Source organism: Oncorhynchus kisutch, linkage group LG6 (genome assembly GCF_002021735.2).
Source record: "Oncorhynchus kisutch isolate 150728-3 linkage group LG6, Okis_V2, whole genome shotgun sequence".
NCBI lineage: Eukaryota > Metazoa > Chordata > Actinopteri > Salmoniformes > Salmonidae > Oncorhynchus > Oncorhynchus kisutch.
Genome location: NC_034179.2, coordinates 81241885 through 81257748, shown reverse-complemented (window position 1 = coordinate 81257748; position 15864 = coordinate 81241885). Strand labels below are relative to the sequence as shown.

At 45.4% G+C, this 15864-nt stretch overlaps 1 protein-coding gene and 2 non-coding genes across 3 annotated transcripts; all 3 read left to right on the top strand.

Moving 5' to 3' along the window:
• Positions 1-1526: 1526 nt before the first annotated feature.
• On the top strand, positions 1527-6872 carry LOC109898698 (60S ribosomal protein L3). The gene is made up of 8 exons (XM_031827855.1): positions 1527-1604; positions 2262-2454; positions 4287-4455; positions 4863-4998; positions 5271-5457; positions 5639-5997; positions 6277-6396; positions 6749-6872. Exons 1-8 carry the CDS (start codon positions 1602-1604, stop codon positions 6791-6793), a joined length of 1212 nt encoding a protein of 403 aa, XP_031683715.1. The 5' UTR covers positions 1527-1601; the 3' UTR covers positions 6794-6872.
• On the top strand, positions 5062-5155 carry LOC116374531 (small nucleolar RNA U83B). The gene has a single exon (XR_004210497.1). It is a non-coding gene; the product is annotated as a small nucleolar RNA U83B (small nucleolar RNA).
• Positions 6533-6663, top strand: LOC116374528 (small nucleolar RNA SNORA54). Its single transcript, XR_004210495.1, has one exon. It is a non-coding gene; the product is annotated as a small nucleolar RNA SNORA54 (small nucleolar RNA).
• Positions 6873-15864: the final 8992 nt, after the last annotated feature.

The following is a 15864-nucleotide window of genomic DNA, read 5'->3' as shown; positions in this document are numbered from 1 at the left end:
CCAAAAATGAATCGCTAAATACTGTAGCAATTTTTACAGAAAATTGTATAGCTCTACGTATTGTCAGGAATCCACAGATATGTTTTTTAATGTTCACTCTATCAAATCAAATTTATTTATATAGCCCTTCGTACATCAGCTGATATCTCAAAGTGCTGTACAGAAACCCAGCCTAAAACCCCAAACAGCAAGCAATGCAGGTGTAGAAGCACGGTGGCTAGGAAAAACTCCCTAGAAAGGCCAATACCTAGGAAGAAACCTAGAGAGGAACCAGGCTATGTGGGGTGGCCAGTCCTCTTCTGGCTGTGCCGGGTGGAGATTATAACAGAACATGGCCAAGATGTTAAAATGTTCATAAATGACCAGCATGGTCGAATAATAATAAGGCAGAACAGTTGAAACTGGAGCAGCAGCACGGTCAGGTGGAAGTTGAAACTGGAGCAGCAGCATGGCCAGGTGGACTGGGGACAGCAAGGAGTCATCATGTCAGGTAGTCCTGGGGCATGGTCCTAGGGCTCAGGTCAGTTGAAACTGGAACAGCAGCATGGCCAGGTGGACTGGGGACAGCAAGGAGTCATCATGTCAGGTAGTCCTGGGGCATGGTCCTAGGGCTCAGGTCAGTTGAAACTGGAACAGCAGCATGGCCAGGTGGACTGGGGACAGCAAGGAGTCATCATGTCAGGTAGTCCTGGGGCATGGTCCTAGGGCTCAGGTCCTCCGAGAGAGAGAAAGAAAGAGAGAAGGAGAGAATTAGAGAACGCACACTTAGATTCACACAGGACACCGAATAGGACAGGAGAAGTACTCCAGATATAACAAACTGACCCCAGCCCCCCGACACATAAACTACTGCAGCATAAATACTGGAGGCTGAGACAGGAGGGGTCAGGAGACACTGTGGCCCCATCCGAGGACACCCCCGGACAGGGCCAAACAGGAAGGATATAACCCCACCCACTTTGCCAAAGCACAGCCCCCACACCACACACTCTATCAGTGATATAGAATCTAAACAGTGTGATGAACCCATCAAAGTTGAAAAGATTATAGAGTCTATCAAACATCTAAAGAACAATAAATCACCAGGTGTTGATGGAATTACATCAGAATTTTACAAATTATTTTCTGAACAAGTAGCTCCCTTCCTATTTGAAGTCTTTTTTTTAGAGAGTATTAAAAACAATGTTCTCCCTCCTACAATGAGTCAGGGGTTAATAACACTGATACCTAAGCCTAAAAAAGAAGTGCTGCTCATCGATAACTGGCATCCAATTTGTCTTCTTAATAATGACTATAAGATATTAGCCTTACTACTTGCAAAAATTATTAAAGAAGTCCTGGATGCAATCATTGATGAAACACAGTCTGGCTTCATGAGGAACATACATATTTTTAACAATGTCAGACTAGTATTAGACATACTTGACTACTCAGACCTAATAACTGAGGATAGCTTCGTTTTTGAAGCAAGCGTTTGTACAGCAGGAAGGCGGAACCATGATGCTGGTTGATTACGTTAATCACGTGACGGGTCACGTCCTTGTATAAGTACCAAATATCCCCCTTTCATAGGCCTCTTTTTCAATCGGCTCTGAGACAAAATGGTGAGTTCGGCTTTCTTATTTGAGACTTGCGGTTTCAATCCGTTTTGTATCTTCGCAATCCTTATGTTCCCCCTCTAAATCAATAGCTAAGATGTGTCTATATGTAATTAATACAGTTGTATGATGTTAGACCTTACCATAATAACATGGTCTTAGATTATTACAGAATGATTGTATGTAGTAATCGTTGGCATACTGGTAGTTTAAAACGGCTGATACACTGAGGCCTAGCATGCTTCGTTACTCAAATACATTTTACATTTTGTAACGTTAGCTCACAATCAAACTTGTTTAAAACTGACAACGTGCTAGTTGTTTCTACCGTTAACTGGTTTTTACCTTATGAGGCCTGACACCCATTAGCCCGCCCAACATTAGCTATTTGAGGTCCTCCGAACCTTAACGTTCCACATGTTTTTTCCCAAGACGAATCGTCAGTTGGGATTTATTTAGTGAGGTTGCTACTCCGGTTATTGATTAAACTACTTATAGGTACAAATCATTGAATATGGGTGACTATTCCCTCGACCGGCGGACAGAATGGTTGGCCTCGTGCTGTTCCTGTTCAATGTCGCGTTCTGACATACTGACTCAAGTGCGTTCATATAGTTTTGTATGCCTCATGGACAATGTGCTGAATTGCGTTTTTGTCTTCAGTCCCACCGTAAATTTTCGGCTCCTCGCCATGGATCCTTGGGCTTCCTGCCCCGTAAGAGGAGCAGACGTCACCGTGGTAAAGTGAAGAGTTTCCCCAAGGATGACCCCAGCAAGCCAGTCCACTTGACTGCCTTCCTTGGCTACAAGGCTGGCATGACTCACATCGTGCGTGAAGTCGACAGACCTGGCTCAAGTGAGTATTTGGCTTCATGCTGTTTGGTTTAATTGACTGGGTAAATATTGCTGTGGGCTTTATGAATACATAACGAGTCTGGGGTGGCAGGGTAGCCTAGTGGTTATAGCGTTGGACTAGTAACCGGAAGCTTGCAAGTTCAAACCCCCGAGCTGACAAGGTACAAATCTGTCGTTCTGCCCCTGAACAGGCAGTTAACCAACTGTTCCTAGGCCGTATTTGAAAATAAGAATTTGTTCTTAACTGACTTGCGTAGTTAAGGGGGTAAAATAAAAAAAATATTAGTTTCGGTCTTGTATTACAGTAGTTTGTCGTGTTTTTTTTCTGCCTAAATCGGAGGGCATGCTGTCCGGTCCTCTGGCAGTCTCTATGGGGGTGCCACAGGGTTCAATTCTCGGGCCGACTCTTTTCTCTGTGTATATCAATGATGTTGCTCTTGCTGCGGGCGATTCCCTGATCCACCTCTACGCAGACGACACCATTCTATATACTTTCGGCCCGTCTTTGGACACTGTGCTATCTAACCTCCAAACAAGCTTCAATGCCATACAACACTCCTTCCGTGGCCTCCAACTGCTCTTAAACGCTAGTAAAACCAAATTCATGCTTTTCAACCGGTCGCTGCCTGCACCTGCATGCCTGACTAGCATCACCACCCTGGATGGTTCCGACCTAGAATATGTGGACGTCTATAAGTACCTAGGTGTCTGGCTAGACTGCAAACTCTCCTTCCAGACTGATATCAAACATCTCCAATCGAAAATCAAATCAAGAGTCGGCTTTCTATTCCGCAACAAAGCCCCCTTCACTCACGCCGCCAAGCTTACCCTAGTAAAACTGACTATCCTACCGATCCTCGACTTCGGCGATGTCATCTACAAAATGGCTTCCAACACTCTACTCAGCAAACTGGATGCAGTCTATCACAGTGCCATCCGTTTTGTCACTAAAGCACCTTATACCACCCACCACTGCGACTTGTATGCTCTAGTCGGCTGGCCCTCGCTACATATTCGTCGCCAGACCCACTGGCTCCAGGTCATCTACAAGTCTATGCTAGGTAAAGCTCCGCCTTATCTCGGCTCACTGGTCACGATGGCAACACCCACCCGTAGCACGCGCTCCAGCAGGTGTATCTCACTGATCATCCCTAAAGCCAACACCTCATTTGGCCGCCTTTCGTTCCAGTACTCTGCTGCCTGTGACTGGAACGAATTGCAAAAATCGCTGAAGTTGGAGACTTTTATCTCCCTCACCAACTTCAAACATCAGCTATCTGAGCAGCTAACCGATCGCTGCAGCTGTACATAGTCTATTGGTAAATAGCCCACCCTTTTCACCTACCTCATCCCCATACTGTTTTTATTTATTTACTTTTCTGCTCTTCTGCACACCAATATCTCTACCTGTACATGACCATCTGATCATTTATCACTCCAGTGTTAATCTGCAAAATTGTAATTATTTGCCTACCTCATGCCTTTTGCACACATTGTATATAGACCCCCCCTTTGTTTTCTACTGTGTTATTGACTTGTTAATTGTTTACTCAATGTGTAACTCTTTGTTGTATGCTCACACTGCTATGCTTTATCTTGGCCAGGTCGCGGTTGCAAATGAGAACTTGTTCTCAACTAGCCTACCTGGTTAAATAAAGGTGAAATAAATAAAAAAATTAAAAAATGATGATCCCCTCGACGGGCGGACATATTGGATCTAACCCTTGATGAATGTCGAGCACTGAGCGCAGTCGATGAGCATTGACATTATGCAATTAAAGTCTACTGTGAACTCCTGTATTTACAACCCTTTATACCTGACTATTTTCCTAGAGGTGAACAAGAAGGAAGTGGTTGAGGCTGTGACCATTGTGGAGACTCCTCCCATGGTTGTGGTGGGTGTTGTGGGCTATGTCGAGACCCCCCGTGGCCTGCGTTCCTTCAAGACCATCTTCGCTGAGCACATCAGTGATGAGTGCAAGCGTCGGTTCTACAGGAACTGGTGAGTCATTATACACATGAAAAATAATAGATTTTCACACATATTTTGACTATTGGTTGAATGGTGTATACGTTTAAGCATTTGAAGCATTTTATTTGATGTATAAAACATGTCGTGTTTTAGTGAGCTAGTCTTAACATCCGGTGCCCCCCCTGGTGGCAGCTCCGCTCTGGTGCCTCATGGCCTGATGAGCTCCGGGCTCCTCTGGCCGGTGGAAAGTGCTGCTTAGAAACCGCGCCATGAGCCGAAAACCCTTCTGAAGCTGTAACTGCCCCCTTCGCCCCTGTGAAGGCTGGGCGAGCAGCTGAGTACAGTGTTCTTCCGCTGTCCCCCTGGGGTTATGAAGGACCTGTGCCAACCCGTGTGCCTCTTCTCCCCTACCCTCCGGTCACGTTGCATGCTCTCAGGTACAAGTCCAAGAAGAAGGCCTTCACAAAGTACTGCAAGAAGTGGCAGGATGACGATGGCAAGAAGCAGCTGGAGAAGGACTTCGCCTCCATGAAGAAGTACTGCCAGGTCGTCCGCATCATCGCCCACACGCAGGTGAGTGAGCAGGATAGAATACGCTCCCTGCAATGCCACATAGTTTAAATGAATCAGATCTCCCTTTGTCTGTGATGAGACCACGGAACACTGCGTCAGGCATGACGTCTGACACGCATGAGGATACATTCCATGCTGCCTTCCTTCTGAGACAATGTCCCCTGTATCACATTTTAACCCAATTTTGGGTTAAATACATAGTGTTTGTACTAGCTATACTGGTTCTTGTCCCAGAACTAGCAGGCTCACCTGCCTCTCCCCCCCCCTTCCAGATGAGGCTTCTGCCCCTGAGGCAGAAGAAGTCCCACCTGATGGAGGTGCAGCTCAATGGAGGCACCATATCTGACAAGGTGGACTGGGCCCGTGAGAAGCTGGAGCAGTCTATCCCCATCACCAATGTCTTCACCCAGGATGAGATGATCGATGTCATCGGTGTCACAAAGGGTCACGGATACAAAGGTATGTGTCTTAAGAAGGGCTTTGTGTCTAAACCACGGAACACTGCGTCAGGCATGGCGTCTGACACGCATGAGAATGCATTCCATGCTGAGACCACAACCCACCAATGAACATGTAGTTAACAAACTTCAGTTATTCATGCCAAGTCCTCAGGTACTAAACATTGACATTTCCCCTTTAGGTGTCACCAGCCGTTGGCACACAAAGAAGCTCCCCCGTAAGACCCATCGTGGTCTGCGTAAGGTGGCCTGTATCGGTGCCTGGCATCCGTCCCGTGTGGCCTTCTCCGTGGCCCGCGCTGGTCAGAAGGGCTACCACCACCGCACAGAGATCAACAAGAAGATATACAAGATCGGCCAGGGCTACCACACCAAGGACGGCAAGCTGGTGAAGAACAACGCCGCCACTGAGTACGATCTGTCCAACAAGAGCATCACCCCTTTGGGTGGCTTCGTCCACTACGGAGAGGTGACCAATGACTTTGTCATGCTGAAGGGCTGCACAATTGGAGTCAAGAAGAGGGTGCTAACCCTCCGTAAGGTGAGGAAAGAGACAATTCCATCTTGTGCATGCTTATTCCAATGCATTGTCAGTTGGCATTAATTTGGATAAACTGAACAGGTACATTTTAAATATGGGTAGTTCCCTCCCTGGGCCGACTGAACGAGTGCTGTCCCTGTTACAGTTCTGACGTGTACTGACGCTAGGGCATTTGTTTCATACCAGATGGACATTGCGCTCAATATTGTTGTCCTGTATGGCCCGTTACAGGAATGCATCACTAATCTTTAAAAAAAAATATATCTATTCTGTTTTCAGTCCCTGTTGGTGCAGTCGAGCCGTCGTGCCACAGAGAAGATCGACCTCAAGTTCATCGACACCACCTCCAAGTTTGGCCACGGCCGCTTCCAGACAGTGGAGGAAAAGAAGGCGTTCATGGTGCGTTCCGTTTCCATGACATTTACTTGTCTCTTCCCTTGTCTTCACTCTGTTTCACAAGTCCCCTGGATCAATGTAGTGGACCCACTCTAGTTCACATACAACCGGCATTGCAGCTCAGTCCCCTATGCCCGTAGTGCACTTATCGTAACCTGGTTCACTCTTGGTATGGATTTGGGTTCCATTCAGGTGCTAGATCAAACTTCAGTGAGGCAGGGGAGCGGCATCATTTTTTTGCTGTTCCCTGTTCACTCTCTGGGAACATCACCCCTGGAGCCACAGATGGTGTAGAGGTTGCTTATTCAACTCTGTATATGCATTGTCACTGACCACTTGTCCTTTTTGTCTACAGGGACCACTCAAGAAGGACCGCATTGCCAAGGAAGAGACTGCCTAAATGTCGTGTCCTCTAGCTCTGTCTGGTATGAGTCATGCTGCACACCGGAGTTGTTTAATAATAAAACAAGTAAACTCTATTCTCGTTTCTTATGATGTGCGTAATCTCAAACTTTCATCTGGGGTTTAACTGGGCCCAGCAAGTTTAGTTCTTGTATCTGTCAATGGGTGCATTTCAACAAAGAATGGAATGCTTATTTGCTACACGTGGCTTGATCAAATTAAGTTGAGTGTCCTGATAAGTTGTGACAGTCGTGTAGATACTGTTTGTACCACCTAAACTGCTGTGATATTGTCTAAGGACTCAAACTGAATAGATTCACAGAAAATATCTACCTCTTGGACTTTCTTTCGATGAATGCCTCGAACTCACGTTTCTATGTCAATTTGGTCACCTTGCCCAAGAAGTTAAATAATGCAGTTTAAAATTAAAGCAAATGTTCATGATTTTATACAGACCATTTTGGCTGTGTATACTATACTACCCGTTGGCGATCAGCCCTCATGGGCAAGAATGTTTCACATCTTGCCACCAATTTGAAGACCTTCAGTGCATCCTAGAGTTAGTATCTTGTCACTGAAGGGGTGATCTATGCTTTAATGCACAAGCTATTCATGGGCTCTATATGCGGTTGCACCTGTTGGCAGTGAACTTGTCAAGGTCAACATGGCTCATGAAATAAGCTGACTTCAAAAGCACTGTCTGTAGTTCAGTGTAGTGGTTGCCTGCCTTGGGGGAGCTGAAGGATGTTGATGCATTTGGGCAGTACTGGTGGCCTTGTACAGCTACCTGTCAGCATATTGGAAGCTGCAGATGACAGCTCAGTGAATAATGAAAACGGCTGATGTGGTTAATTAGTACTGTTCAAGGCTAATGGATGGTTTGCGAATCTCATGACTACCTGCATAGTTACACGGCAAGATGTACATTTTGTATAAATGCTCTGCTAAAATATTTTTGTGCTTCGAGTGTGTAATGGGAATTTGGTCAGTGTAACTGATCCTAGCACTTATTCCATCAACGCTGAGAAAGTGACTGGACTATTGTGATACGGCCACTGCTGCAGGCTGGATTTTCAAGGTAAAGAACACCACTCCAGAGTGCACTGATCAGGATGATGGCATGTCTAGATGAATTCCTTGTCAGTTTTAGACCATTATTGATTTATGTGAAAGTATACAGCCACATGTCTTTCTAAATGCAGGTCATTTTCCATTAAACCAACACTGGTTATACAGTGTACAGAACATTAAGTGCACCTTTCTAATGGGTTGGATACCCTTTTGCCTTCATGGCCCATGTTGACTTCTGTGCTTCCCACACGTCAAGTTTTTATTTAACTAGGCGAGTACTTTAAGAGCAAATTCTTATTTACAATGACGGCATACCAAAAGGCCTGAGGGGATGGGCTGGGATTAAAAATATAGGACATCACAAGACTCAAAACATAACATTGTGGCAACACATGGGACAAATTATTGGGCACTAATTCTTAAAGAAGTTACAGGTCTGGGAGAGACATCCTGTTTGTAGGTGACCAAATACTTATTTTCCACCATTTGCAAATAAATTCATAAATCCTACAATGTGATTTTCTGGATTTTTTTTCTTCTAGTTTTGTCTGTCATAGTTGAAGTGTACCTATGATGAAAATTAGTGGGAGAACTTGCACAATTGGGGGCTGGCTAAATACTTTCTTGCCCCACTGTATTTGGCTTCAGTCAGAGCTCACCTAGCTCTGTACAGCAATTAGGCCTTCCACTCTGACTCATCTCAAAAGTCCTTTCACCTCCACTTCAGCAGGTAATGAGGAGGACCCTGAGGGCCTCACACTCCATTTAGACGTCCCTCACGTCTCCTGCAACACATCTCTGCATAATATTCTGCACCCTTTGCAAAAAATTGGATTTTCAGAAGGATTTAAGGTCCTTATTTCCTATTAACTTAAAGATGTCCTCCAGTGATTTAAAAAAAAAACTTTTCCTGTTAAGGTGATATCTCAAGTATAAAGACAAAGTACACACACTAAAGGGTAAACAAATAGGTTTCTGATTAAAATTGTGTTTTTTAGACACATTTGCAAACTACCAGGAGGAGGGCATTCAAGGAGTTGGTTTGATGGGAAGTCCATTGGCTCGAGGAGCAATAGAGAACACCCCCACTTGTGCCGTGTCAGACATACCTGGACCACCTATTGAGATGTGCCTTTTGTTAAATAAATCAGGTGTTCAATGAGGTGAGAATGAGACTGAAGTGCTACTTTAAGTCTTTGGAGCATTGTTCACACAATAGCACATTTCAGTTTTTCAAAACTTTCCCCAACGGAAGCATTTCTCTTCGTTGAGGTCCAAGGAGGGGAAACAAATCCCAAAGAATGTGATATGAACATGATGCATCCACTGAAAGAAGTGATACAGTGTCTGGAGGGAGAGTCATGGAGATGGCCTGTGTTGTGTAATAATAACCTCCAGAGGCACTGACCCTGACTGCAGCTCAAGCACAGATACGTCCAGTCCCAACACCTACAGCACTCTTATACATAATATCACTTTCTCCAAATCTGCCAGTAACACTGTAAAACACAGAACTAATTACTCCCTGTCTTTCTAATGGAGGTGAGGTCAACTGTTCAGGTGATGGCCTCTTTCTGGAAGAATCTCTCCAACTGCTCCGAAGTACCTTCTAAGGGCTTTATCAAATATGAAACAGCACATTTCTGCCTCTATTATTTTTTTTGTTCACCCCTTTTTCTACCCAAGTTCGTGGTATCCAATTGGTACAGCTGCTTGCAAAAGTATTCACCCCCCTTAGCATTTTTCCTATTTTGTTGCCTTACAACAATGGACATTTTTTGTGGGTTTATATCATTTGATTTACACAACATGCCTACCACTTTGAAGATGCAAATGCTTTTTTTATTGTGAAACAAAAAAGAAATAAGACAAAAAAACATAACAAAAACATGCATAACTATTCACCCCCCAAAGGCAATACTTTTTAGAGCCACCTTTTGCAGCAATTACAGCTGCAAGTCTCTTGGGGTATGTCTCTATCGGCTTGGCACATCTAGCCACTGGGAATTTTGCCCATTCTTCAAGGCAAAACTGCTCCTTCAAGTTGGATGGGTTCCGCTGGTGAAGTGCAATCTTTAAGTCATACAACAGATTCTCAATTGGGTTGAGGTCTGGGCTTTGACTAGGCCATTCCAAGGCATTTACATATTTCTCCTTAAACCACTCAAGTGTTGCATTAGCAGTATGCTTAGGGTCATTGTCCTGCTGGAAGGTGAACCTCCGTACCAATCTCAATTCTCTGGAAGACTGAAACCAGAATGCCAAGAATGTCCCTGTATTTAGCGCCATCCATCATTCCTTCAATTCTGACCAGTTTCCCAGTCCCTGCCGATGAAAAACATCCCCACAGCATGATGCTGCCACCACCAGGCTTCACTGTGGGGATGGTATTCTTGGGGTAATGAGGTGTTGGGCTTGCACCCAACATAGCATTTTCCTTGATGGCCAAAAAGCTAATTTGCTTATTGTTTTCATTAAGCAATGGATTTTTTTCTGTCCACTCTCCCGTAAAGCCCAACTCTGTGGAGTGTACAGCTTAAAGTGGTCCTATGGACAGATATATATATATATATATATTTTTTTTTCTTCACCTTTATTTAACCAGGTAGGCTAGTTGAGAAGAAGTTCTCATTTCCAACTGCGACCTGGCCAAGATAAAGCACAGCAGTGTGACAAAGACAACAACACAGAGTTACACATGGAGTAAACAATAAACAAGCCAATAACACAATAAAAAAGTCTAAATACAGTGTGTGCAAAAGGCATGAGGAGGTAGGCAATAAATAGGCCATAGGAGCGAATAATTACAATTTAGCAGATTAACACTGGAGTGATAAATGAGCAGATGATGATGTGCAAGTAGAGATACTGGTGTGCAAAAGAGCAGAAAAGTAAATAAAATAAAAACAGTATGGGGATGAGGTAGGTAGATTGGGTGGGGTATTTACAGATGGACTATGTACAGCTGCAGCGAGCTGCTCAGATAGTTGATGTTTAAAGTTGGTGAGGAAAATAAAAGTCTCCAACTTCAGCGATTTTTGCAATTCGTTCCAGTCACTGGCAGCAGAGATTGGTGAGATGTACCTGCTGGAACGTGTGCTACGGGTGGGTGTTGTTATCGTGACCAGGGAACTGAGATAAGGCGGAGCTTTACCTAGCATAGACTTATAGATGACCTGGAGCCAGTGGGTCTGGCGACGAATATGTAGCGAGGGCCAGCCGACTAGAGCATACAGGTCGCAGTGGTGGGTGGTATAAGGCTCTTTGGTAACAAAACGGATGGCACTGTGATAGACTGCATCCAGTTTGCTGAGTAGAGTGTTGGAAGCTATTTTGTAGATGACATCGCAGAAGTTGAGGATCGGTAGGATAGTCAGTTTTACTAGGGTAAGTTTGGCAGCGTGAGTGAAGGAGGCTTTGTTGCGAAATAGAAAGCCGATTCTAGATTTGATTTTGGATTGGAGATGTTTAATATGAGTCTGGAAGGAGAGTTTACAGTCTAGCCAGACACCTAAGTATTTGTAGTTGTCCACATATTCTAGGTCGGAACCGTCCAGGGTGGTGATGCTAGTCGGGCGGGCGGGTGCGGGCAGCAAACGGTTGAAAAGCATGCATTTGGTTTTACTAGCATTTAAGAGCAGTTGGAGGCCATGGAATGAGTGTTGTATGGCATTGAAGCTTGTTTGGAGGTTAGTTAGCACAGTGTCCAAGGAAGGGCCAGAAGTATACAGAATGGTGTCGTCTGCGTAGAGGTGGATCAGGGAATCGCTCGCAGCAAGAGCGACATCATTGATATATACAGAGAAAAGAGTCGGCCCAAGAATTGAACCCTGTGGTACCCCCATAGAGACTGCCAGAGATCCGGACAACATGCCCTCTGATTTGACAAACGGAACTCTGTCTGCAAAGTAGTTGGTGAACCAGGCGAGGCAGTCATTCGAAAAACCAAGGCTATTGAGTCTGCCGATAAAAATACGGTGATTGACAGAGTCGAAAGCCTTGGCCAGGTCGATGAAGACGGCTGCACAGTACTGTCTTTTATCGATGGCGGTTATGATATCGTTTAGTACCTTGAGCGTGGCTAAGGTGCACCCATGACCGTCTCGGAAGCCGGATTGCACAGCGGAGATGGTACGGTGGGATTCAAAATGGTCAGTGATCTGTTTATTAACTTGGCTTTCGAAGACTTTAGATAGGCAGGGCAGGATGGATATAGGTCTGTAACAGTTTGGGTCTAGGGTGTCACCCCCTTTGAAGAGGGGGATGACCGCTGCAGCTTTCCAATCTTTAGGGATCTCGGACGATACGAAAGAGAGGTTGAACAGGCTGGTAATAGGGGTTGCAACAATGGCGGCAGATGGTTTTTAGAAAGAAAGGGTCCAGATGGTCTAGCCCAGCTGATTTGTACGGGTCCAGGTTTTGCAGCTCTTTCAGAACATCTGCTGTCTGGATTTGGGTGATGGAGAAGCTGGGGAGGCTGGGGCGAGTAGCTGCGGGGGAGGCGGAGCTGTTGGCCGGGGTTGGAGTAGCCAGGAGGAAGGCATGGCCAGCCGTTGAGAAATGCTTATTGAAATTTTCGATCATCATGGATTTATCAGTGGTGACCGTTTTACCTAGCCTCAGTGCAGCGGGCAGCTGGGAGGAGGTGCTCTTGTTCTCCATGGACTTTACAGTGTCCCAAAACATTTTGGAGTTAGAGCTACAGGATGCGAATTTCTGCTTGAAAAAGCTAGCCTTTGTATTCCTGACTGACTGCGTGTATTGGTTCCTGACTTCCCTTAACCGTTGCATATCGTGGGGACTATTTGATGCTTTTGTGCTGGTCAAGGGCAGTTAGGTCTGGAGTGAACCAAGGGCTAAATCTGTATTCACTTCCGGCGCCGACAGAGATGGCCGCCTCACTTCGCGTTCCTAGGAAACTATGCAGTTTTTAGTTTATTTTACGTGTTTTACGTGTTATTTCTTACATTGGTACCCCAGGTCATCTTAGGTTTCATTACATACAGTCGAGAAGAACTACTGAACATAAGAGCAGCGTCAACTCACCATCAGTACGACCAAGAATATGACTTTCGCGAAGCGGATCCTGTGTTCTGCCTTTCACCCAGGACAACGGAATGGATCCCAGCCGGCGACCCAAAAAAACAACTTCGTAAAAGGGGGAAACGGAGCGGTCTTCTGGTCAGACTCCGGAGACGTGTACATTGTGCACCACTCCCTAGCATTCTTCTCGCCAATGTCCAGTCTCTTGACAACAAGGTTGATGAAATCCGAGCAAGGGTAGCATTCCAGAGGGATATCAGAGACTGTAACGTTCTTTGCTTCACGGGAACATGGCTCACTGGAGAGACGCCATCGGAGTCGGTGCAGCCAGCTGGTTTCTCCACGCATCGCGCAGACAGAAACAAACATCTTTCTGGGAAGAAGAGGGGCGGGGGCATATGCTTCATGGATAACGTGATGTGGTGTGATCATAACAACATACAGGTACTCAAATCCTTCTGTTCACCTGATTTAGAATTCCTCACAATCAAATGTCGACCGCATTATCTACCAAGGGAATTCTCTTCGATTATAATCACAGCCGTATATATTCCCCCCCAAGCAGACACATCGATGGCTCTGAACGAACTTTATTAGACTCTTTGCAAACTGGAATCCATTTATCCGGAGGCTGCATTCATTGTAGCTGGGGATTTTAACAAGGCTAATCTGAAAACAAGACTCCAAAACCTTGGATCACTGCTATTCTAACTTCCGCGACACATATAAGGCCCTGCCCCGCCCTCCTTTCGGAAAAGCTGACCACGACTTGATCCCTGCCTACAGACAGAAACTAAAACAAGAAGCTCCCGCGCTGAGGTCTGTTCAACGCTGGTCCGACCAATCTGATTCCACACTCCAAAACTGCTTCCATCACGTGGACTGGGATATGTTTCGTGTTGCGTCAGACAACATTGACGAATACACTGATTCGGTGAGCGAGTTCATTAGAACCTGCGTTGAAGATGTCGTTCCCATAGCAACGATTAAAACATTCCCAAACCAGAAACCGTGGATTGATGGCAGCAATCGCGTGAAACTGAAAGCCCGAACCACTGCTTTTAATCAGTGGTTTTAATCAGTGGCAGGGATCAAGTCTTTTAATCAGGGCAAGGTGACCGGAAACATGACCAAATACAAACAGTGTAAACATGACCAAATACAAACAGTGTAACTATTCCATCCGCAAGGCAATCAAACAAGCTATGCATCAGTATAGAGACAAAGTAGAATCTCAATTCAACGGCTCAGACACAAGAGGTATGTGGCAGGGTCTACAGTCAATCACGGATTACAAAAAGAAAACCAGCCCTGTCACGGACCAGGATGTCTTGCTCCCAGGTAGACTAAATAACTTTTTTGCCCACTTTTTTGCCCACTTTGGAGGTGCTCTTGTTCTCCATGGACTTTACAGTGTCCCAAAACATTTTGGAGTTAGAGCTACAGGATGCGAATTTCTGCTTGAAAAAGCTAGCCTTTGTATTCCTGACTGACTGCGTGTATTGGTTCCTGACTTCCCTTAACCGTTGCATATCGTGGGGACTATTTGATGCTTTTGTGCTGGTCAAGGGCAGTTAGGTCTGGAGTGAACCAAGGGCTAAATCTGTATTCACTTCCGGCGCCGACAGAGATGGCCGCCTCACTTCGCGTTCCTAGGAAACTATGCAGTTTTTAGTTTATTTTACGTGTTTTACGTGTTATTTCTTACATTGGTACCCCAGGTCATCTTAGGTTTCATTACATACAGTCGAGAAGAACTACTGAACATAAGAGCAGCGTCAACTCACCATCAGTACGACCAAGAATATGACTTTCGCGAAGCGGATCCTGTGTTCTGCCTTTCACCCAGGACAACGGAATGGATCCCAGCCGGCGACCCAAAAAAACAACTTCGTAAAAGGGGGAAACGGAGCGGACTTCTGGTCAGACTCCGGAGACGTGTACATTGTGCACCACTCCCTAGCATTCTTCTCGCCAATGTCCAGTCTCTTGACAACAAGGTTGATGAAATCCGAGCAAGGGTAGCATTCCAGAGGGATATCAGAGACTGTAACGTTCTTTGCTTCACGGGAACATGGCTCACTGGAGAGACGCCATCGGAGTCGGTGCAGCCAGCTGGTTTCTCCACGCATCGCGCAGACAGAAACAAACATCTTTCTGGGAAGAAGAGGGGCGGGGGCATATGCTTCATGGATAACGTGATGTGGTGTGATCATAACAACATACAGGTACTCAAATCCTTCTGTTCACCTGATTTAGAATTCCTCACAATCAAATGTCGACCGCATTATCTACCAAGGGAATTCTCTTCGATTATAATCACAGCCGTATATATTCCCCCCCAAGCAGACACATCGATGGCTCTGAACGAACTTTATTAGACTCTTTGCAAACTGGAATCCATTTATCCGGAGGCTGCATTCATTGTAGCTGGGGATTTTAACAAGGCTAATCTGAAAACAAGACTCCAAAACCTTGGATCACTGCTATTCTAACTTCCGCGACACATATAAGGCCCTGCCCCGCCCTCCTTTCGGAAAAGCTGACCACGACTTGATCCCTGCCTACAGACAGAAACTAAAACAAGAAGCTCCCGCGCTGAGGTCTGTTCAACGCTGGTCCGACCAATCTGATTCCACACTCCAAAACTGCTTCCATCACGTGGACTGGGATATGTTTCGTGTTGCGTCAGACAACATTGACGAATACACTGATTCGGTGAGCGAGTTCATTAGAACCTGCGTTGAAGATGTCGTTCCCATAGCAACGATTAAAACATTCCCAAACCAGAAACCGTGGATTGATGGCAGCAATCGCGTGAAACTGAAAGCCCGAACCACTGCTTTTAATCAGTGGTTTTAATCAGTGGCAGGGATCAAGTCTTTTAATCAGGGCAAGGTGACCGGAAACATGACCAAATACAAACAGTGTAAACATGACCAAATACAAACAGTG